Source organism: Rhinolophus ferrumequinum, chromosome 2 (genome assembly GCF_004115265.2).
Source record: "Rhinolophus ferrumequinum isolate MPI-CBG mRhiFer1 chromosome 2, mRhiFer1_v1.p, whole genome shotgun sequence".
NCBI classification, from domain to species: Eukaryota; Metazoa; Chordata; class Mammalia; order Chiroptera; family Rhinolophidae; genus Rhinolophus; species Rhinolophus ferrumequinum.
Window position 1 is genome coordinate 96,014,464 of NC_046285.1, and position 24,878 is coordinate 96,039,341.

The following is a 24,878-nucleotide window of genomic DNA, read 5'->3' on the forward strand; positions in this document are numbered from 1 at the left end:
GTCTTAGAGACAGTGGAGGGTGGTGGTCTCTGTGTTACCACATGCACAAGGTACATAATTTCTTTGAATGATGGTTCTTCCATACTGTTCCTTGTGTTGATAACTGAAATATTAAGACCAATTACGGCTCTTTCATATGGTCACACCCCAAACATTGAGTTAGTTCTAGTACATAATTTTGAAGTTGCCCCAATTTCACGTGGTATGCTGAATCAGTAAATAATAGGTTGTGATCTAAGTCGGATACAGTTTAAGCACTTAATGAGAGATTTTATTTTCATTGACTACTTCTGAGGAACTTAACATTTCAGCTATATTGAATACTTTAAAAATAAACACACAAGTAGAATAGAGTGTTTAGATGCATTTCATGTGTTTGTGACTACAACAGCCTGTCTTTGAGGTGGAATTCAGCCATGATGTGGGCCTGGTCTGTCTGAACTTTGGTAGTCCTTATTTCTCCTTTCATTTGTACTTGGAGTATAGTGAATCGGAAAATAGTAACAGTTTTTTTCAGTCACTGAACATTTGAGGACCTTCGTGTTTCAGGTAGTAAGGCGTCAGAACAAAAGTCAACGGCACAGAAATGATACCTGGGAGGAGCCCGTCAGCTTCCCTCAGCGTGATCAGCACGCCATAGTAGGGTACACCACACAACTCGGGGTGCCCACTAGCCATTGGGGTCTAGAAGAAAATATTAGAGCTTCTCACCTCTTACTTTCAGCCTCTGCGTGCTTTAAAACATTGTAATATGTAAGAATAGTGCATTTCTGAAATGTATAGACAAACTTACATATATGTATTGCTTGTACATACAAGCTCCTTTTTTTGCAGGTAGTGTGTATGTAATCAAAAAGTGTTGGGAGGCTGCTATATGTTTATATTTTTAAAAATACACATTTTTGATAACTTTCTCTTATGATTTCACATTTTGAGAAAACCAAGAGTTTCTATGCATACTGTGTTTCCCCAAAATAAGACCGAGTCTTATATTAATTTTTGCTACAAAAGACGCACTGGGGCTTATGTTCATGGGATATCCTGAAAAATCATGCTAGGACTTCTTTGCCGGTTAGGTCTTATTTGGGGGTAAACACGGTAGTAATCCACGTTCTGAATGGTGAGGTACTTGTCCTTGTTGCCCACATTTTGTAGTATAAGGTGAGACTCGTTACATACAAAGACTCATTAATAAGATCTGGCATGGCAAATTTCAGCCTTTTTCTCAAGGAAGTTGTTTGCTTCTTTGTGTTGGAGGAAATTGACCTTTTGTAGAATGTGTCCCTTGTCAGGAAGCACCAAGTCCCCCTACCCCTGTGGGACACTGGGGAGTGGGGCATGGAGAATGGTGGAACACCGCCTGCCTGCTGCACTCACTCTTCAGTCCCATTCCAAACCGCAACCATCCAGGACCCACACCCCCCCCATTGACGTCTTAGAGCAACAGGAATGGGGCGCCACCCAGAGATTCCCTGGCCCCACTTACTTGCTCATTGTAGGTGTTTTCTCAGTATGAAATGTCTTTCAGAGAGCCATGTAATCCTTGGTTCAAAAACTTTCCTCCCCCACCCTGAGAACCCTTTCCCTAAAATTAGTTAGAAAAACTATCAAGACCCCCTTTGAAGTGAGGTAAATTGAATAAATGCTCCTAGATTCTCTAGAGGCTTTTGTTTTGGTGATGAGTATTTTAATTTATGTTTGATACTGTCATTTTTTGAAACAGTTTTAACAAGATTTTACTGAAACGAAATCGTGCCTGTGTGCCTTTGCAGGTGTGAAGACGATTAGAAGCATGCTTTCACTGCGCTGCCCGGCACCATTTGTCACGCAGAATGTCTCTGAGTGAGAGCCCGGTGTTTGCCTATGAGTCTTCGCTGCACAGCGCCAACGTGCTGCTCAGCCTCAACGACCAGCGGAAGAAGGACGTGCTGTGTGACGTCACCGTGCTCGTGCAGGGCCAGCCGTTCCGCGCGCACCGGTCCGTGCTGGCGGCATGCAGCAGCTACTTCCACTCGAGAATCGTAGGCCAGGCCGACGCAGAGCTGCACGTTACTCTACCAGAAGAGGTGAGAGGCCTGTGCCTTCCAGAATCACCCTGATTTTAATTTAATGTAACTTAGTTAAATCTCTTACGGTTTCTTAAGTTAAAAATAAAACAGTCTCCTTGTCATGCGGCTCAGGAGCAGTTTGCAGGTTCTGGAATGACACATTTCTTTAGGTTTTTAAAAATAAAATTATGACCTCTTACGTGTAAAATTATTAATTTTGAATGTTCAAACTGTTTATCGAGCAGTTAAATTACTTGACCCACTGTTAGGACATTTGGAGAGGTCATGCTCAGAGAGGCAGCCTGTGTGCCATTCTCTCCCTTTGGACCTTTTCCTGTGATGGAAAACTGTGACCGGGTTTAGGGTTATATAAGTTACACCCCAAGACACGGCCTCATGGAAAGTAGGTGCTCCATAACTGTGCTCTTTCTCTCCTCTTTCTCCTTTCTTGAAGATGTGTCTGTTCATTGGTAGAAAAAAGATGGTTCTATGCTATATTTATAGAGTGCTGTTTTTACACATCTCTTTCCACCAGCCTGGTGTGGAGCTCCAGCACCTAAACATTTGGGTCCTTATTAACGTCCTGCCTCCAAGAGACCTCTCTCTGGGCTGGCGAATGCTGGTTACACTGACCCGTATTAGAACAGCTTTGGTTGGTTAGTTAGTAACTGCCACTGGAACAGCGTTGAGCCTTGTGGCATTGGGATACAAATTAGAATTTGTTAAGAGGAATTTGGAGAAAGTATATAGGACTTCTTTGTGTACAGCAGGCCTGTGTGGGCTGCCCTGTGATGGATACGAAGGCCACGTTGGCCATGCATACTTCCATGAAATCGTATTTGCAGGTTGGGGAATCAATAGATTGTCAGTTCCGTGGTAGAGGTCGGAGCGAGTAATACAATAGCAAGAAAGTGACAAGGAAGGCCAATGATAGGTTAGTCATTGTTCCTAAAATGTAGCTGTGCGTATCGTAATGGACATATACTTCGTGTGGTCTATATTTTCAAATTACTTAATAAGACTTTCTAAGTAGATCAAAGTTTCATTCATGAGTACAGGAGAAAAGGTGTGTATGTGCATTATTCATTATAATTTGAGTGTAAATCCTATAAGTTTTCAAATATTTAAAGTGTCTCATTATTTAAAGTGGCAGATTGAAAATATCTTTACATAACTAACTCACTATCTTAAAAGCCTTTTTTTGGCTATTTTAACTTATTTTTAAAAAATTAATTGAAATTCAGAAAATGCAGAGAGATCTCTTGTACGCTTTGCCTAGTTTCTTCCAGTGGTAACATTTTGCAAAATGATAGTATAATATCACCACCAGGACATTGACATTAATACAGTCTGCCCATCTTATTCAGTTTTCCCTGTATTAAGTGTGTGTGTCTGTGTGTGTGTGTGTGTGTGTGTGAAGTTCTGTACAGTTTTGTCCCCTGTGCAGGTCCATGAATCCACCACCTCTTCAAGATACTGAACAGTTCCAACACCCAAAGATCCCTTGTGTTGCTCTTTTGTAATCACACCCACTTCCTTCCCACCTTCCAACCCTTACCCCGGCAACCACTGATCTGTTCTCCTTTTCTAAAGTTGTCATTTCAAAATGTTATGTAATTGCAATCATACGGTATGTGACCTTCTGAGATTGGCTTTTTTCCATTTACACTTACCCTTATTTCTTTTGAGATTCATCCAAGTTGTGCGTATCAATAGTTTGATCCTTTTTATTGTTAAGTAGTATTTCATGGAATGGATGTACCAGTTTTTATTTAAGTATTCACCTATTGAAGGAAATCAGGCTAATTCCAATTTTGGGCTACTATAAAGTTGCTATGAACATTTTATGTGTGTATAGGTTTTTGTATGAGCATAAGTTTTCATTTCTCTGGGATTAAAGAGCAAGAGTGTAATTGTTGGGGCATATGGTAATTGCATGTTTAGTTTGATGAGAAACCACCGGACTCTTTCTCAAAGTGGCTGCACATTTTACATTCCCATCAGCAGTGTATGAGTGATTGAGTTTCTCCGCATTCTCGCCAGTATTTGGTGTTGTCACTGTTTTTTATTTTAATCCATTTAAAAATTAGTTAAGTACGCACAGCTTAGAATATTTGTAAGAAGATCACAAAAATTATAATATCTTGACCACCCTTATAGGTACTCTGTTTTAAAATTGATTTTGTATTTTTAACCCAGGACGAGGCTTTCTCTGCACTTTGGTATCTTCCATTGCCCCTCACTTTGCAGAGGCAAGTTCCATGTAAAAGTACAAGTTTCCACTTAAAGAGTTTGTTACCTAGAGTCCATGAATCTTTGCTGAAACAGTGCTAGGCATGATTTTTAAAATTTCACTGTGGTCACTTTTTAGATTTGAGTCTTGAAAATTTTTATTAGAAATTTTTGGTGTTTTACCATTTACTGTGCATTTGCTGTGGACCGGGACTACTTTAAGTGCTTTAGATATAGTGTTTTTTATCCTTAAAAATTTCCCTTTTGTAGTTTATAGCAGTTGGAGTTTGGAACATAGTGGTCTCGTGGAGCTAGGCTGGCAACAGGCACCAGGCACTTGACTTTGTATGTGTTACAAGTTGTGTCCATCGTGCTTTGTTTCATAGATTATTTATTTCAGCCGATGTGGGGAAACTGTGATAATGTTTATGTCCTAATTTATCTCATGTGAGTAAGCCGTAATTCATGTGTCAGTAAGAAGAAGATACAGTTCCCGTGAATAGGGTGTGATAAACATGCTTTTCCAGCCTCCCTTAGCTTTACTTACCAAATTAAAATACCTATTTTGTAATTATACAAGTAAGTTATTTATCTCATTCCCCTTCTACTTCTTTTGTATTTATCTATTAGACAGCTTTCAAGTGATGCATTTGATTTTTTTTTTTTTATATTAACAGGTGACAGTTAAAGGATTTGAGCCTTTAATTCAGTTTGCCTACACTGCTAAACTCTTTTTAAGTAAGGACAATGTGGATGAAGTGTGCAAGTGTGTGGAGTTTTTAGGTGTACACGATATTGAGGAATCCTGCTTTCAGTTTCTCAAATTTAAATTTTTGGACTCCACTGCAGACGAGCAAGAATGCTCAAGAAAAAAGTGCTTCCCATCACACTGTCAGAAAACAGACCTTAAATTTTCCCTTTTGGACCGGAGGGATTTAGAAATTGATGAAGTGGAGGAATTTTTGGAAAATAAAAATGTTCAGACTCCTCAGTGTAAACTCCGCAGGTATCAAGGAAATGCAAAAACATCACCTCCTCTCCAGGACAGTGCCAGCCAAACATGTGAGTCCATGTGCTTAGAAAAGGATGCTGCTCTGGCTCTGCCATCTTTATGCCCCAAATACAGAAAATTCCAGAAGGCATTTGGAACTGACAGAGTCCGCACTGTGGAAACTGGTGTCAAAGAGGTTCACACTTCTTCTGTTCATCCGAATGAGACATCTGAACATGAATGTCTGGGAGGAATCCAGGACTGTGCAGATTTGCAGGTGATTTTAAAATGTGAAGAAAGTAAGTTAACATTGGAACATGAAGAAGCCAAGAAAAATCCTGCTTCTCATTGCCCATCCGAAAAAACAGACGTGACTCCTTTCACCCACAATTCTTCTGCAGACCCTCATGGACTCTACTCTCTGTCTCTTCTACACACATATGACCAATATGGTGACTTGAATTTTACTGGTATGCAAAACACAACAGTGTTAACAGAAAAGCCTTTGTCAGGTCCAGATATTGGAGAAGAGAAAACCTTTGGTGAAAGTCAAGATTTACATTTGAAATCCGACTCTGGCCCCAGGGAAGACAGTAGTCTTGCCTCTAGCGATCGGAGTAGTGTGGAACGAGAAGTGGCAGAACACCTCGCAAAAGGCTTCTGGAGTGACATTTGCAGCACCGACTCTCCTTGCCAAATGCAGTTATCACCTGCCGTGGCCAAAGATGGTTCAGAACCAATCTACTCCCAGAAACGGTCTGAGTGTCCCTGGTTAGGTATCAGGATTAGCGAGAGCCCAGAACCAGGCCAGAGGACTTTTGCAACGTTAAGCTCTGTCAACTGCCCTTTTATAAGTACTCTGAGTACTGAAGGCTGTTCAAGCAACTTGGAGACTGGAAGTGATGATTATGTTTCAGAACCACAGCAGGAACCTTGTCCATATGCTTGTGTGATTAGCTTGGGTGACGACTCGGAGACAGATACTGAAGGCGACAGTGAACCGTGTTCAGCCAGAGAACAAGAATGTGAGGTGAGGGGAACATGAGTGCGTTGTTAAGTCATTGTTTTACCACCATCGGTTCGGATTCACTCTGTGTCAGCGCCTTTGCACCACTCGGGAAATGGGCAGGCTCAGGCAGGGAGGAGGAAGCCATTCCAGTTAGTTATGGAGCCATGTGATCAGCGCTGAAAGAGTGGGATGCAGTTAAGGACTTCTGTGCTCATACATTTCAAGCACGTGTGTCCATGACAAGGAGTCACACACTGGCTGTTTAACTGGCTGTTTATGTCAAATGCTGTGCCCCAAGGGGGGAAAGAGGAATGGTTCTGTGATCATGACATGGTAACTCCTGGAAAAATGTCGCATATATTCCATCTCTTTCATTGCCACATGGATCTCTAGACCTAGGACTAGTCACTTGGCAGTCACCTAGCAGGGACTAGTTGTAGGAATGTGGCTTCTAATGCAGAATTTCTTTACATTAGGTCTTCATAGCTATGATTTTTTTCTTATTTTCCCTTAATCGTTTAAGCTATTAATGAATATCTTAATTTAGCATGTGTTACATGTAGTTGTATGGTATTAATCATACCCAGCTTGATCTGTGTACTTCGGGCACACATGTTTGTATTTGATAGCCTTTTTTTTGGTAAATTGTTAACCATAATTTCAGTAATAATAAGGACTTGTGAGTTCTTTATCATTTTCTTTAGTTTTATACCTGTTGAAAGACATACGTTTGAAAAGGGATTTTTCTCCTTGGTTTTGGAGGAAGGGGATTGGTGATTTAATTTAAGAAGTGATATATGCATGAGTTAGCTCTATAGATTTGTATATGACATTTATAAATCTAGTGTTTGCAACTATGAAAAGAATGTTAAAAATAAAACATTTAAGGAATTTTAAAACATTCTGCTTAATTTTTATAACAAACTAAGTAGGCTTCCAGAGAAACTGAACAGTGTTTTATTTGCATTTTTGATCATTATAATGAAACTGTCCCACAGTTTTGTCATTAAAAATGTATCTTTTTTCCAAATTTATGTCTGTCGCAAGTGAATTTAAAATATTCATAAGGTTTTTCTAATCATTTCTACATTGGCAAGTGAATTCTACATTGGCGTAGCTTTTAAAATGTTATGTGAAACTACCGTTTCCTGACAGAAAAATAAATTTTTTGAAATGCTTTAGAAGTAATAGCATAATTATACCAGTATTAAGTCAGAGTTACACAGTAATATAAATCAAAGAATAAAATAGATTTTTTTTTTTTTTTTTTGGTTTGGGTAAAATCACTTTAGAAAGAGGCATAAAGATGCCCTAGGGTATTAACATGCCCTAGTAAAATAAATTCTGTTTCTTCATTTTAAATATACTTATATTTGTGTTAATGTGTTTGATTTGCTGATAAAATACCTGCTCTTCAATTTATTTGTCTTCTGAACCCTCCCTAAAACAGACTAGAAACCTTGATTAGGGCTTGTATAGAAATTGGGAATAGAAGTCTTTTTTTTTTTTTTAAGTCTAAATGAAGTTCTCTGGAAAACAAAGATGTATATCTTTCTCTTCTTATTTTTAGATATCACTACAAAATACAGCGATAATTACTAATGTTTATTTCATATTCTAGGTAAAACTGCCATTTAATGCACAACGAATTATTTCACTCTCTCGAAATGATTTTCAATCCTTGTTGAAAATGCACAAGCTAACTCCAGAACAACTGGATTGTATCCATGATATTCGAAGAAGAAGTAAAAACAGAATTGCTGCACAGCGCTGTCGCAAGAGAAAGCTTGACTGTATACAGAATCTTGAATCAGAAATTGAGAAGCTGGTAAGTATATAAGAGTTTCTTTTTTAATTAAATTCCACCACACTCACTCATTCTTTTTTGTTGTAGAGGAAATAGCTATTTCAATTTCTAAGTCAGATTATAATGCTCGATTATACATTAATTTAAAAATGTATCAGTTACCATTTTAAGAAATTAAATTGTATGACATTTCCAGAAAACTTAGGACATAAAAAAAATGGGGGTGTTCATAGACTATTTTACTTACGTGAGTATGCTATAGATTTAGCATCATAGGCTATAGTCTGTAAGAAGAATTATTTCTGGGTGGTTTTTTTTTAATGATTTACAAATTAAGGATAATTTTACTATCTACCTAATTTTTAGTGGTTGAGTAAAGATTAAAGAAATTATAAAGCACTTGACTCTCTTTGTGTTGTGTTTGGTGTCTATAAAAGTTAATGGTCCAGTTGTTAGTTTAAATAAACTGTAGACTTGAATAACTTGTTTTGGTTGGTACCAAAACAAACAGACCAATTTGGATCTTTCATCAAAGGGAAAAAATTCACATGCCAATATGAATGGAAAATTTTAAGATCTAATGAGACCCTAAGTGTGAAGAATGCTTATTACTTAATTGACTCTTACAAAAACACAAATTAACTGAAAAATGGATTAATTTGCACCCATGTTTCTATGTTCCCCTAGTGGTGTTTGGTGGAAGGAAACGTTGTATGAAAAAAGACAACTGTGAGAGTGCAGACCTGCTAATGCTAAAAATATGGTTAGAGACAGTAGGGAAACAGTACCTGGAAGTAGTAAAGACATTCCTTGAATGTTCAGTTTTGGGTCTTTGTTAATTATTGGTGAAAGTTTAAAATTGTGATTGTAGCCAGTCTTCAAGCATGAACAATCTAGCTATGAATAGCAATTAAACAGAAACAATTTAGAAAAAGAAAACCAGGCCTTTGTGTACTTTAAAAACAGTGGAAAAAATTAAAAAAAATATTTATGTACTTTGTATATACTTTAATTATGCAAAAAGATGAAGACATATAACTATATAAAAAGATGAAGCATAGCTGTATACAAAGATGAAAGAGAAACCAGATGTTTTACAAATGGAGGAATGAGACATATAAAAAACCTATGCGATAATGTTGCATGATTAAAGTGGCTAGGATTTAAGAAGAAAAGTTACAAATTCAGTAATATTTATCCAGTATTTTGGGGGGGTGTATACCTGTCCATACCTGTAAGCACTTGTATTCTCTCTCATTATCCAACTTTGAATTAAACCTTTGCCATTAGAATATTTTACCTTTAGTTATTCCATACTTTACTACAGAGATGCTTTTTAGACTTTCGGGTCATGTAGAGCTATTTAAAATCTACATGAAATTATGCTATTACAGTTCTTGGATATGTTCCTTACAGTTCTTTCTCCCTCAGCTGGTGATAATTTATAGTTGTAGGTAGAATTTATCCAGTTTTCTTCCTCTCCTAAAAACAGAAATGAAAACAAAACCAAACCTTCAGGTTGATCAAGTTTGTTTCATCAGTAACTTTATTTTATACTTGGATACGAAGCAAATATGTTGGGAGTAGCTATTACCCTTGAGAACTATTCTGTTTACTGGCTCATAGGTCTTATTTATATTTTTTTGATTGAAGTCAGATATTGGATTGCTAGACAGTTGATGTTTTTACTAACTTTCAGATATCTAGGATGAAGAGGTCTTGCTACTTTCTTTGGACTTTCTGCCCTCTCTGCCTTTGCTTCAACAGAAAGAGGGGTGGGAGATACAGTGGTTAAAAGTATGGAATTCTGAATCAGACACATCTGTGGCACTTCGTAACTTTGGGCAGGCTATTTAGTTTCTTAGTCAAGTTTCTCATCTGTAAAATGGGATCATACTAGTTCTTAATCTGTAGAGTGGGTGTTCATTTATGAAAATTAAATGGTGTTCATTTATGAAGATTAAATATATTTAAAGGACTTAGGAAACTGCTTGGTACATAGTAAGCACTCAATAAATATTACCTTTTTCTTCTTATTTTTATTGCCATACTATTATTTATCAGTTTTCAGTTTCATCTCCCTTAATTGCGTCTTTCTTAATACGTATCTCTTGTCTAAACTGTAAAATTTGGGTTTGGACCTCACCCTTAAATTGCCTCTCTCATTATAATAAGGTTCCTTTCATACGGTCAATGGAATAACTGTTGGTCAGTTTCCAATACAAAGGAATATTTGTTTTCCCAGCAGTTTTTATGAAATAAAAAAATGAGAGTGGTTAGTATCCTGTTTACCTATTGTATTAATTTGGACTCTTAGGCTACAAGCAACAGAAGCCATGTGAATGAATGAATGAATGAATGAATGAATTTGTTGTAAGGATATAGATGTGTCTAATTTAGAAGCCAAAGAATGGAGCCAGGCCTCATAAATAGCATCGACCACGGAAGTGGGAAACTGCCAGGAACCCAGAGAATCCTCTGTCAGCTCATCTCTGTGCACCTGCTCATCGTCCACACCACAGGATGGCTTTGTGTGTCTACGTGTGTGAGTGTGGCCAGAGTGATGGTAGCACAGATCCTTAGTAGCTTCACTGTCCTCCAGGGTCTAGTCCAGAGGGAAACTACAGTTTTAGTCAGTTGAATAAATTAGTCCACATAGGTATGGACTAACACTTATAAATTCAGTTCTAAATTCCCAAGGAGGAGAGCATCTATCTGGCTGGCTTGTTTTGGCTCGGGTGTCCTCTTCTGTGACTAGGGAGCAGGGACAGACAGCAGAAACATGGCTTCCAAGAGCCCCCCTTTCTGCGCAGGTAGTGCAGATAGCCCAGCAGGATCTGTTCACCCAGATGTGCCCCAGTCTGAGCTCAGCTCAGTCTCTCCTTTTCCAAATATCCTTGAAGAAGACATATTAGAATTCTTTTGTCAGAGTGACTTGTGTTTCAGCTTATTTGAACTCTCCGCCCAGTGCTTCACATTGCTGCCTGCCCTAGTGGATTACACAGGCGAACTATGGTTGCAGAGTATAAGGGGCATATTATAAATTGCAGTCCTGCTACAGATGTCTCTCTCAGATGAAACTAAGCTTATAAGGATGTAAGGATATCCTTACTGGCTTATAAAGATAAGAAAGCTGGACCTTTTCCTAGAAGTAAAAGAATTTGACGCTTAAGATATTTATTACATTAGAAAGTTTACTTAGAGCGTAGACCCTGGTGATTGAGTGATGCTATGGATCTTGTCTTTTGTCAAGAGAAGGACCAACAGCAGTTACAGCCATGCTTCTATCACAGGTTTGTATTTAGGAGTGTGGAGAGTTGAGAGTGTGGAGGAGTGTGATGGATATTCTATTTGTTTTCTTGTAATTGAGATGTCACTTTATGGAGACAAGCAGTATTTCCCGGTCTTTATAGTCTGGGTGGGATTTTAGCAAGCCTATTTAAGGGAAATGACTTGTTTCATAAACATTTTTATTATATATAGCCAATGATTGATTAGGTTAACATATCAATAAATTCACGGTATGTATTGTCATAGTCTGGTAATATTCAGGCAAAGGGCCCCATATTTTAGTAAACTGGTCTTTGGCTGTTGGCTGTAAACTTTTTGCAGTTGATCCTAAGAGTAAATAGCATAATAGGCTGTAGATGGATCAGCACATGAAAAAACATGTTTTGATTACAGTAAGTATAATGATTCTACAATGTCTTCAAGGTGGGTCAAGAGGATAATTATCATCTATAAAGGACACTTTTATAGTCTTAATCTGCTGGGAAAGCAAAGGGAGACCTTAGTTCAAATTCAGTAAACTAACGCGTTGTATTTTTCAACAAAAGTTCTGTCAGAGTCTGAATAGAACCTTTGAAGAAAAGGAAAGGTGTCTATTTATTTGGTGGATAAATTAATGGTAATGACTTTTAACATTTATTTCGAATTTGCTGGTATGTTAGAGGTTAGGCATTAATTCAGTATTGTTTTTACTAAAGATTGAAAATATAAAGCCTTGAACAAAGTTCACGAATCATTCAACTTCTGTTTCGTGTTTGGCTTACAAAGCTCTTATCTTTGTAGGATTCTTTACAAGCTCCATGTTTATTCTTTTCTGAAAGGATAACTCAAAGTTAGAAAATACATATGTCTCTAATACCATTTAATCCTCAAACAAAGGAAACCTGAAATGAAGGGAACCTTGCTTTTTAAAGAGAAAAAATTAAATTAAAAAATACATTTCTCTTAGAAGATGTCAAATATTGATTGAAATCAACATATAAGGGATCAGAAATCAGAACATTCACAAAGCACTTGAACTCAGTGTTCAGACACCATTTTGTTTCATTGCCTTTGTCCATAGTGATGATATAAGAGTAGAATGACCTCATTTGTCCTCAGTGTTTTACATTTTGTGGTGAAGATGGTATTATTTTATTAAAAGCAAACCTGTTTTCGTCGCATCCTACTGGCTGCTCTACCCACATGCACACTGCCATCTCTAAACGCCCACGGGCCCTTCTGGAACCTGGCCTCTGCCACTCTGTGACGCCCTTGAGCAGCACATCTTGAAGTGTGGTATGTGTACTGTTGGCATCAAAGTTATCTGGAGATGCTCCATTAAAATACACATTCCTTAGTCCCATCCCAGACCTGTGGGAGGGACCCAGGAACATGCATTTTATAAAAGTTGCCAGGGTACATTTTTATTATGCATATTAAATTTTGGGAATGTTCTGCACTAGAACACAGAGGTCAGATGGAGGTTTGGGAATCAAACGCCTGGAAATTCTGCTTGGCCACTTGGGAGATTTGTGGCCTGGGGAAATACCTCCAATACCCACAATCTCTTATCGATGATGTGGGGATAGAACCATGTCTCCCTCAGGATGGGTGTAAGGATCAGATGCCATCAGGGATGGAAAGCTTTTTGTGCTGCTCAGAAGGCATTCAGGGCTCAATAAATATTAGTAGTTTTATTTTCAATAAAAAGGGTTCTGTCTGTTTTCTATAAACATCTGCTGGTCACTACATATTAAATGTTGTACTATCAGGAAATCAAAGATAAATGAGACATAGTCCTTGCCAGTAAAATGCATATAGTTTCATACGGAGCCAGGTTTCTGTGTTTTCATTTTTTCTTGAGATTCATCTTTTCCCCCCACATTCTAGAAATCTTCAAGCTTTCAGAAAAGTTAAATGAATAATACAATAAACAGCCTCATGTATATTCCAACAGTTAGTAACATGTTGCCACATATGCCTTTTCTTTCTTTCTGTGGGTCTCTCTCGTTCTGCCTGTTGTGTCTCCCTGCTCTGGTCGGTTGGTCGGTCTTTGTCTCTGGTCCTGTCAGTCAGTCTTGGTCTCTTTCTAACCACAATTTGTTGAGCTCAGTCTCACTTTCTTTCCGTCTCTATTGCTCTCCTTTTCTTTTCTGAATCCTTTGAAAGCCACCCCATTATGACGTTTCACCCTTAAACGCTTAAACATGTATCTCCTAAAAAAAGACATTCTTGCAGTCTTTATCACATATCTTTCCCCATTTCTTACCATACCTGAAAAAATTAATAAACTCTCAATATTATGTATACTCCCTACTCAGATTACCTTCATTGTTCCCCAAATATATTTCACATGTATGCTTTTTTTGCATATGTGTGCAAACTAGGGTCCAATCATCACATAACTCATTTGGTTATGTTTTTTAGTTGCTCAGTCTGGAACAAGTCCTCTAGTCCTCTGTCTCTCTATTTTTTTTTAATGACAGTAACTTTTTGAAAAGTGTGCCCTTCATATTGCGTCACTTGGGGGCGGGGCACACTGTGTCAGTGCATCCACCTGGAAATTGCCAGATTATTTTCAAAATTATATTTTTGCCTTTGTAATTGTTCAGTAATCTGTGGAGTGTGACTTAGATACTTTGCAAATATCCTGTTCCCCAATACGCCTATATCCTTTGGTTTTTAGCATACGTTGATGGCCTGTACAATGGGGATTGCAAAATAGTGATTTTTTAAAAAATTCTGTCATTCCATTTATATTTAATTGGTATTCCTCTTTAAAAAGAACTTTCCTTTCTTCTCTTACTCTCCCCTTAGTGTCACTCTGGACTCATCGATTAATTTTTTTCTAAGTAAGTTTCTTAGAGTCCATAATAGTCATTAATCTTTTTTATGTTGACATTTTTTCAAACTTGGATGGGGAGAGCCCCCTCAAGCTCTTGTGTCCTCTGACATGGCCCCAGTAGTGCTTTTGGCTGTCTAGAACAGTAAGTCACAGGCTCACCTGTATCTCTCTTGTCCCAAGATTTGGAATCACCCCTCTCTCCAAAATTCTCTGGTTTCGTTTAGCAGATATTAGACTTTAGAAAGCATGCTTGCTGCTGGAGTGTCGCTCTTTCTGGGCCCTTTCAGTAGACAGAGCTGGGACCAGAGGTGTGTGTGTGTGTAAAGTCATAAGTGCATTCAGTATGTATATCATGCTTCAATAAATAAAAGTGAAAAGTATATTAGAAATCATGAATTCATGTAGATATTTCCAATCAAAATGGAGCAATGTGAGCTTTTTGTCTTTGCTGCTTTTTTATGTTTGTATTTTATCTTTCCATTACAGGGATAATCTTGGCTTCCAATTACATTAATATATTTACTCTTTATACTAATATATATATATAATAGTTACAAAATTACAATGTAAATGTTATTACTAACAATAAACAGATTAAGTAAAATTTAAGATTTCTTTGCCATTTTTTTGTCCTTAAATATATACCATGAACTGAAGTTTAAAGTTTAAAAGTTATTTGAAGTAATTCTTTGTCTATGTTAACAATTTGATATAAATTAAATTAATTTCTATTTATGTTTATTACTAGGATTTACTGTTCACATTTTTATTTAATTTTTGAATATTTTGTTTAACTTTTGAATGTATGGTTCAAAAGTTAAAACTGTTTTAAAAAAGCTGTACTGCAAAGTCTTGATCCCATCCTCTCCCTATATTCTGTTCATAGCTATTTCCAATAGATAATCAGTTTTATCAGTCTGGATTTCTTCCCTTGTGTTTCTTTTCTAAAAACAGGTTAATATTTTATGTGTACTCTTATGACCATTCTTGCTACGTAGAATTATTCTATATGTATAGTGTTCTGTATTTTACCCTTTTCACTTAAGAAGTGATTGCCAAGAAATTTTTTTCTGTATTCAAAGAGGTTACCATTCAAAGAGGCTCCATAATACTAATTGTGGCTGTAGCACAGCTTATCCAGACCAGTTTCTTATTGGTGGACATTTAGGGTACAGCACTGAATAACTGTGTACATTGGTTTTTGATGTTTACGGAGCTGTGTCTTTAGGATAGATTCCTAGGGTAAATACACATGTAATTTTGTTAGATCTTAATAAATTCCGCTTGGTAGGAGTTTTAGCATTTTACCTTTGCTCCACAGTATTTGTGTGTGTCTCTGCACACAACCTCAGCAAAGAGTGTTGTCAGCTTTTGGGTTTTTTCCATTATGATAGTGAGAATTGATCTCTTGTGGCAGTTTTTATTTTTGTCTTTTATGAGTGAAATTGAGCATTTTATTCATAGTTTAAGGGCCATTTGTATATTTCTCTGAGCTGTCTGTTCGGATGTTTTACATTGTAGGGAACTATTAGTCACCTTTTTCTAGTAGTGAGTACTCTTTAACCTAGAATAAATCGTCACTGTCTTCTGGCTCTTTTGGTACCAAATTCTTCCACTCCATATCTTTATTGGGTGAGTCACATTTAAAATGATTTTTTTTTAAAATTCTTATATTTGAATGAAAATGTAGATTTGTTGTAATGTGGATGTAAATTTGTTTTGTTGTCATAAAATGCAGTATGGTAACAGAACACCAACTTTATTAATTTTTAAAGCCACAGCACTTCAAACTTCTGGTTTATACAGTTGCATTATAAGAAAATTAAAATATAGAAATAACAGGACACTGGTTGATATTTAGGAGGTGTCTTTAATAATGATATCATGAAATGATGAAGTTGAATTACTTTTATTTAACCATCAGTTACTAAACTGAGTGCTATTGAAGTAAATTTGTGTTTAAAATTAGAATGAAATGGAAAAATCAGCTAACTTCCTGGAAACTTATTTGTGTAGGAGTTAGCTTAAAGTGCAGAGGAAAAGATGGTTGCTTTTGTTTTATAGAAGTAATCATGGTAGAGTTTCAGGGTTGTATTGGTTTTAGTTGTAAAGAAGCAAGTCATCTTGTATAGGACAGACTTAAAGAGGATAGTAATGTCATCCTTTGTTTAGCGGGGTAGCGGTAGTGAGAGTATTTAAGATCATATTGATGTTTATCTAAAGCTATAGAATGTAAAAAATATTTGTAATCTTCATAGTACCTGTAGGACAGGTAGTAGTAGGCACTGTTCTCACCCTCAGGCACCTGCAAACTCATTTTATCAGAAGACTGCAACTGACACACCCTCTGAAAGAAAAGATGTATTTATTGAACATTGGTCTTGGTTTTATTTGTATGTATATATACTATATACAGAGGGTGTCCGAGAATGTATACACATTCTAAGAAAGGATAACTGTATTAAAATTTTAATATTCAACATATACTGATAACAAAAGATGAAATACAAGTCATGTTTGACTTCTGCAATTATAAGAGGTGCTCAAAGTGGTTACCATCAGCGTCCAGACACTTCTGATTGCAGTGAACTCCTGCTTGAGCAACGTTGACCAAAGTGTCCACTTGTGTACATTTTTTTGGCACCCCCAGTATATTGACCTACACCTATTTTTTCAAAACAGAACAGTTGTGTAAAAATCTGAATAAGTTGGAGAATACTTTACAATATAAAACATTTAGTACTTAAATATTAGATGGCCTTGAAATACTTAAAAACTAGTATACTAGGATTTACACACAGTTTTTTAGAAAAACTTTTATATAAAACAGTAATAGTACTTTTGTATAAAGCAAATGTCTTTTTACCCTTTTAGCTACTTTTGTTCCTGAAAAGAATCTGTTTAAAAGATGGCCCTTGTGGACGATCACTATGAAATAACCCACCTAAATGTTAACGGGCTACTTCAGCTGTTCAGAACCTGCCAGTGAGCCGCAAACCAAGAAAACTGTCAGAAGTTTCCCATGAGAAACCTTTGACCTTCTGTCAACATTTACTTGCTCTTAATCTTATAAGTAGCTTGATTATTTGGTTTCCTAGCTCACTAGTGCAGTGGTACAAAAGGAAGGATGAGGTGGAATAATGTCAGTAGTAACAAGTGATGGTGGACAGAAATGCAGGCTCCAGGAAAACTTTGGAAAAAATTCTGGGGGTCGACTTTCCTGTAGAGATAAAAATATTAAATAATAATATAGCAGTAAAAATCATTAAACCCCAAATACTCCACCCTACCAAATTCTTCACATTTTAGTATCGCATGCACCAGCTTTCTGACTCTGGGCATGTTAAACTCTGAGTCCCATCTATGAAATGGGTTTAATATTGCTTAAGTCAAGAGTCATTGTGTGAATTACATAGCTGAGACTGTGTATTCGAAAATATTTAGCACAATATCTGACACAAAGCAAATGCTCAACAGCCGTTTGTCATTATTAGAATCTTGCAGTGATTTGAGTCGCAGTAGTTATGATCAGTTGTACTTTTTTTGGTTGTATTCTATCCAAAATGTTATGCCCATACTTGTTTATCTGCAATCCACAAATCCAAAAAAGCTCTGAAAACCACCTAAGTTTGTCAGTTACTGTTTTGGCCAAAAAAAACTGATGCAAAGTGACATCAGGCTATGTTGAGTCTTTATTTACCCTACTTTGATATTTCTTGATGCATTACTTGCTATTTCAGTGTGTTTTATTTAGAAATGTAGAGGTGTGTGATAGTGGGGTGTTGCCTCAGACCGTGTTAGAGGAATTATGTGTGCATCCATATTATCTTTCTAAAATCTGAAAAATTCTGAATCCCAAGATACATCTAGCCTAAGGGTTTTGGATGAGGAATTACGAACCTCAGGTGTTTAATCTAGTTTTGAATTGAACTGAAAGGAAGGGATTCCATGTGGTCTTTTTGAATGAGAAGACACTGTAGATACGAATGTGTAATCGCCTTAGGAATGTTGACTGAGCTAATAAACACAAGTTGTTGTATTCTCTTCCTCGCCTTCACAGCAAAATGAAAAGGAAAGCTTGCTGAAGGAAAGAGATCACATTTTGTCAACTCTGGGTGAGACAAAGCAGAACCTCACTGGACTTTGTCAGCAAGTCTGTAAAGAAGCAGCTCTAAGTCAAGAGCAAATACAGATACTCGCCAAGTACTCAGCATCAGATTGCCCACTTTCATTTTTAATTTCTGAAAAAGAAAAAAGTACTTCCGATGGTCCGCCTGTGTTGCCATCGATTCTGAGTTTACCTGAGGGGCTTCCGGCGGTGAGGCCTGCCCGTGAGCAAAGCCCATGTTATCCCAGTGTGAAGAGCCATGAGTCTGGCTGTTCGCGGGGTCAAGGGTCAAGGCCACCTTCCACTGCAGCCTCTGAGCCAGCAGGGCTTGTGGAACAGTGTCGGCAGAGCGCAGGCATCTCAGATTTCTGTCAGCAGATGACAGATAAATGTACTACTGACGAGTAAACGTATTCGCTTCCTGGAAACCATCTGATTTCCTACTGAAGTTTTGACACCTGTCTCGAAAGCCTAACGTAGCCATCTGTCTCTTAACAATATGGGTTTTTTCCCCCCGAGTAGTTTGCCGTTAAGGGAATTCCTGTGAAGTCAACCCTGACTTTTCTTCCTGACTCCTCAAGAGATGCAGAAATGATTTGGCTCCTGGATACCGGAAAAAGCCCACGTGAAAATGTAGTAAAGCTTTAAAAACTCATGTTTTAAAGAATAATAACTATTAGTAATAACTCTTCCCCTTATTCCAAGTAAGTATGAGAAGGAAAACTTCAGCCTATCAAACAACAGTTGAACAGCTTAAAACATCTGCAGATATAGTTCGTACTAAAGAAGTAGCCAGCAAAAGTTTAACAGTCTGACCTTTTGCAATATATTGGGTTAAAAGAAAATTTCTCCCCGAGTAAGCTGATAGAGTTCAGATCTGCTCAGAAGTAGGATATCAACTACTGGGAATATTTATCTAGGACTGCGGTGTGAAAAAGAAAGGAATCGTCTTGCCTGCATCCTGGAGCTCCACTCCCCAGCTCTTACTGAAACCAGGGACTGGTTGGCCTACACTGTGACTCCTTAAGCCACGTTGGGAATATGTAGGAAACAGACAGGCAGTTGGCCTAAGGTAGAGGTTTCTGCTCCTTCTCATTGTTGACTTTAGAAATTCTGGCTGAATAAACAACAAGTAAGTATCATTTTCCATCTTTTTTTCTCTTCAGTCTCTACCACATCTGAGTCCATGCTCATCTTTCTGTTTCCTGACAGTCTTGTCCCTTTGGAAGAAGAACTGGGACTCGGGATACAGTGGCATGAGTGAGCGCGTTGGCAGGGTCGTCCTAGCCTCCCTAGAATCCTGGGGCTTACCAAAACCCAAGGCAGGGTGCTCTCCGATCACAGCTCATCGGTGCAAGAAAACCGGGTGTCATGGGGAGAGAAAACTGCCTGCGTGTAGTAGGAGAGGCAGTTACTTCTCATCCTGTTTTTGAAATCCTATGGTTTCCTTGTAAAAAGCATTATGATAGACAAAAATGTATCTACAGCAAACATGCAGGTTTGAATTTGGAAACCAGATTTAATCTTGTTCTCTGTCCCAAATCTGATATGTGAGGACACACAAATCATGTAGACCTGGGCATTTAAAAAATGAGTCTTTGTGTTTATTCAATTCTGTTTTAAAATACAGTTTTTATAATCTGAGCACTTACCCCATAAAATTTTGTAGTGGTTCTTAGCCCGTCCCGTGTTACAGACTTGTTGGAAAGTTGTTGAGCTTCTAAACAATTACAAAAAATTGCATACATTCGCATTCACAGGAACATTTGCAGAACCCAGTTTTAATAGTTACAAAGAAGTAATTTGTGGTGTTTGGATTAGAAAGTACTTCATTTCACCAAGATCAGACTCCTGAGAAACTTTTGTAGATCACATCCTGAATCTAGCGATGGGCCTGTGTAGCTAATATGGGAGACGACTGTCCATCGAGTAGGAACGTGTCTGAAGCAAGTAGGCCTTTGCCGTGAGAGTATAGGGGACCACACTCAATTTTTCAGAGTAAGTCGTCAATTGTTAGTTACCCTTTTTGATAGGGGTTGGGTTGGGGGGAGATAGTCCTAGTATATTTTCAGTGGTTTGTATTTATCTCTGTTACTAACTTAGTTGTTATAAGAGAAAACTAGTTGGGCTTGTTAATTTTCTAAAGGCTTTTATAAATACACTCAGTAATTTATCAGGGAGAATGATATTCTATGATAATGCATCCCATACTATAAAAAAATTGTGCGCGCGTGTGTGTGTGTTTATACACACACATATAATCCCCATGTAACTATTTCTTTGATACTTGTGATTTTAAATTTTAACTTCAAAACACAAAATAATATAAAAACTTTCCTGGTTTACAAAATGTAAAATCTTATACAGGCCAATGGAATCCTGATTTCCTACCTCAGTGTACACTCAACTGTTTGTCATACCAGTTTGTGTATGTGCAAATGTCACACGATCTTTTGCTTTAATTGCTACTGTAAATAACTACTTTGAAAGCTTACTTCCTATTTTATGGTAAAACCTAGTTGTCTCCAGAGTTTAAATATGATTTTTAAGACATTTCTCTCTACATAAGAATCGTTTAGCATTAAGGGTTTATTTTAATGGTATTCTCTGATTATTGGCTAAGTGTAATATTTTGTATAATAATAGCCAGCGTATAATACAAGTAACTACACTACCTCATACTTCCATGATTTTCAAGTTGTAATAAAGAGGGACATAAAGATAAAACAGGTTTTATCTTTTGGCGATAAGGTGGGAAAATTTTCTGTATGTTGCATAGTATTACACATTTATGCTTATTTTAAAGTTCTAAAGAAGTTTTTTCTAAGAAAATTTGTTTTAAGTTGATTTTTTTTTTTGAGGGTGCCAGAGACAAATGACAGGATTATGTGTATACAGTGTATATCTTTTCCTTCATGCAGAATTTTGGAAAGGTTGTTTTCAGTTTGTATGTTGCATATTTACATAATTGTTGTTCCTTATTTTATGAATTGGCCTTCTCAATGCCTAATGACTTAAAAAGCTGTTATGTCTAACTCAGTAAAATAACATTACTTAAAATTTTTTTTCATTATTTGAGCTCTACACCTATAGCAAATAATTTGTTGTTAAATTGTTATATTCAGAGCAAATATGGATATAAATCTTGGTTCCATTTGTAAACTTTATAACATAATTTACTGTAGCTTACTGCTTAACCAGTTTTAAATAAGGAATTAAATACATCTGATGCAGTAGACGATACAGGTTGCATGTGGACACTCAGCCACGTTAACAACTTGGAAAAAAAAATCAAACCAATGGCAATGTTATAGTAATTTCTCAGGTGAAATTTTTTCAGTTATAAAACATCTATTTTGAATATGTAAATATTTTAAGTGTTTTATTAAGGCATGTAATAAACTGTTCTTTGAAACCTGTTGGGTAAAATGAAAATTTAAAGCCATAACGGCATACTAATTGTAAATAAACATCTATTGATTTTTTTTTGTATCTTTCTTAATGTAATTTTCTAACAATGCAATAAAACCACTAAATTTATATATCCATATCCCATCAAGATCATGTTTCATTAAAAGTAAACTTTCATCATATTTAATTTACATTTTCTTCTTAATGTGCTTATCCAAATGTAGCAAAACTATAAATGTTAGATGTTGATGACAAATTAACAGTTAAATAAAATTCCCTAAAATTGCTTCTAATTGAATAGAGTTGTACATTCCGTTTCTATTTTCTCACCTCTCCTGTGAATTTACTAATCTTAGTCTTTTGATCAGTAATCATTATGACTATGGCGTTTTTTTCCGAGGGACTCTTTCATTATGTGATGATCCTATATGCCTGAACAATATATATATTATCAGTACTCGGGTGTTTAAGGAAGCACAGCTTTCTGATTTACTCAATTTCAGTCTCTGAATGGAGATGCAGGGCTTTTTAAGGGGGTACTGTGTCTGTCAGTCTTTAATTTTTAAAAACTTACCTGCTGAGTCAACTCTACCATGTTATATTCAACTTCTAACCAGGCCCTTGTAATCAAGCTTTGAGCTCAGAGCTCCTGGCAATCCATTATGTGGTCTTCTGGTCTAGTGAGAGAGATTCTCAAGTGGGGATGATTTTGCATCCTACGTGTTTGGCAATTCCCAGAGACACAAATAGTGGGGGCAGGATATAGGATACGGCGTCTAGTGCTTCGAGCCAGGGATGTTGCCTGACATCCTACAATGCACAGGGCAACCCTCACAACAAGGAATTATCCATTCAGGGTGTCAACTTGATGAGGTGGAGAAACCTTCACTAGACCAACAATGGAGTCATGATGACATGTAAGAAAGTACTCAGTTATGTGAGACAGTGCGATACCTACAAGAGCTCAATGCTGAAGGGAGTATGAAATGTGGAGTTTCACCAGGCTTTGGAAGAGTTCTATACAAGGTTAGTACGGGAAGATGAGGCAGCCTGGTATGTTAGTGGAATAAAGGGGGGTGTGTCCCAGTGGGGGAGGGGCCCCAACCTAGACTTATAAGCTCCATGAGGACAGGACATTGAGTGTCCTGTTACCAGTGTCCCCAGCATCTTCCATAGTGCCCTGAACATACCCAAACATTGAAGGCCTGAGGTCAGACTTTAAGAACAGAAGTGTAAATAAATAGTAAAAGTTGAGGTTTCTGAGGAGGACCAATAAATAATGCCCTCTTTCTGGCCAGTATTTTGGATCATTTGAGAAATAAAAAGGTGGTGAGTGAAGTCCACATGGCTATTGGGGCCCAGGTTGGAGGACAGGTAGCTATTTATAGCTATTTAGTCCAGTGAATTTGCTAAAAGTGAACTCTGGAATTAGGCAGACTTACCCCGTCCCGTCCAATCGCCCCAGCTCACAACCAAAAGGGCAGAGCCCTCAGAGGAACAGGAAAGTGTGTCTGTCCCTGGCAGGCAAATCCCAAAACTAGGGGGTGGCAGAGCGAAGTGGGCTTAGTTACGCTTACAATTTATTGGTATCAAAACCCAATTCCGCAGGGCCAGTGGGAGTAAAGGGGTACAGAGGTGAGGGAGTGTTCAGGGAAAATCTTTCCTCTGGAAACCAGGATTAGGGAAGGGTGCTTCCCTGTTACATTCCTCAGCTTTAAGTTCTCTTGAAACATTGGGTTTCACCCTTGCACCTGCTCAACCAAGACTGTGGCTAATCACCTGGAGGAGAGCGGACCTGTTCTCATCTTTAGGAGGCCGCTTACCTTTATGAGGCCACTTCCCTAATGCCAACGTCTGCTTTTTGGAGTAACTTCCTGGGCTTGTCACTAGATGGTAGACCTTTGGTCTCCCAGAAGCTCTGAAATGGATCCAGTAATATACTACTAGTAAAGCAACTCACTGGCTACTTGGTACCAAAGACTGAAAAATCACTATTTTCCATCCTTAATTCCCTCCTGTCTCATTGTCCAATATAGCATATCAGAGGTTCTGCACTGAGATTAAATTCCAACATAAAAAATTCCCATGAGAAAATGCATGAAAGGTAGTCTGATAATAAAATGCTAGCAACATAATGATAGCCCAAATATGGCTATAAATCCCCTTCCATTAGTAAACTTGAAGGGGAAAAACAGTTCATAGATGAAATCCCTTTGGAAATTAATATCCAAAGACAAAGTCTATAGGAATTAAATAACATTATTTTGCCTTCATGCGTTTGACGTACTCAAATTGTAGGGAAAATAAATCCAAAAAATACTGTCCCACATTTCTCATTCGGATCAACCTTAGCCAGAGTTCTTGATTACTGGGTGGAGTTGAGGTTCTTACGGAAGTTGCAACTGTGATTTTCTGTCATGAGGTAGTAGTTCCTGCTGGGCCCCAGATGGAACTAGATTCAAGGCGGAGGCTGTGGTGTGATCACTTTTTAGAATCTGAAGACTTACCACAAGATGATCACAGCCTTTGGCCCCATACCTAAACTTGTTTTGAAACAAGCCGTTCCAAGGCTCTAAAGCAGTTAGGCATCCCGGACAAAACTACATTCCCAGCTCTCAGTACCTGTGCTGCCAAAGAGGAGTAGAAACTCAGTGGTATCTGAAAAAAAGATGGAGAATTATCTTGCTTTCAGCTTCCCCAAGATGCCCGTACTCTGGAACTCTCAAACTGTGATCTTAATATCCATTGGGAGAACCACAGAAAGGGCTTCATTCTGGCCTTAACGCATTGGCCATTTTGGGGATCAGAGAGACTTGACCATTGCATAACGCTTTCATTTACATTTTCCCCTTCCCACAGGGTGCTTCTGGCACCCAGGACCTATTGAGTGAGGGCTCCCTCTAGGGGCTTCCAGGCCACGCCTGTGTACCAGCGTTTTCAGTAGTGTTTAGGCTGCCCTTCGCAAGGCAATGTTTATGCCTAAGAGAGCTGCCTCCTAGGGGGCATGGATTTGCCTTTACGTGGACTTAAGCAATCCAGACGTAACTATGGACAAGTCACATAGATCCAAGGCTAGTCCCTCCCCGTTCCCTCCTTGGGCCTAAACTCAGAATGGAATTTGGAGCAGTGGGTTGTAGTGCTGGTGAAACTGGCCTGG

The 24,878-nt window shown here is 37.7% G+C and overlaps 1 protein-coding gene across 2 annotated transcripts; it reads left to right on the top strand.

The window, feature by feature from the left end:
• The first annotated feature begins 1,775 nt into the window (after positions 1-1,775).
• Positions 1,776-22,190, top strand: BACH1 (BTB domain and CNC homolog 1). 2 transcript variants are annotated; one of them, XR_004425147.1, is made up of 5 exons: positions 1,776-2,066; positions 4,958-6,301; positions 7,902-8,108; positions 18,263-19,442; positions 19,523-22,190. XR_004425147.1 is itself a non-coding variant. In XM_033128553.1 (4 exons), exons 1-4 carry the CDS (start codon positions 1,833-1,835, stop codon positions 18,716-18,718), a joined length of 2,241 nt encoding a protein of 746 aa, XP_032984444.1. In that variant the 5' UTR covers positions 1,776-1,832; the 3' UTR covers positions 18,719-22,189. The 2 variants fall into 2 exon arrangements, 1 of the variants encoding a protein (XP_032984444.1); XM_033128553.1 differs by having other exon boundaries at positions 18,263-22,189.
• Positions 22,191-24,878: the final 2,688 nt, after the last annotated feature.

Excerpts from the sequence above, each read along its gene's own strand:
- BACH1 (XM_033128553.1), top strand. The coding sequence starts at position 1,833 with ATGTCTCTGAGTGAGAGCCCGGTGTTTGCCTATGAGTCTTCGCTGCAC. Across the intron at positions 2,067-4,957 it reads ACGTTACTCTACCAGAAGAG|GTGACAGTTAAAGGATTTGA; the intron begins GTGAGAGGCCTG and ends TTATATTAACAG. Across the intron at positions 6,302-7,901 it reads CCAGAGAACAAGAATGTGAG|GTAAAACTGCCATTTAATGC; the intron begins GTGAGGGGAACA and ends TTCATATTCTAG.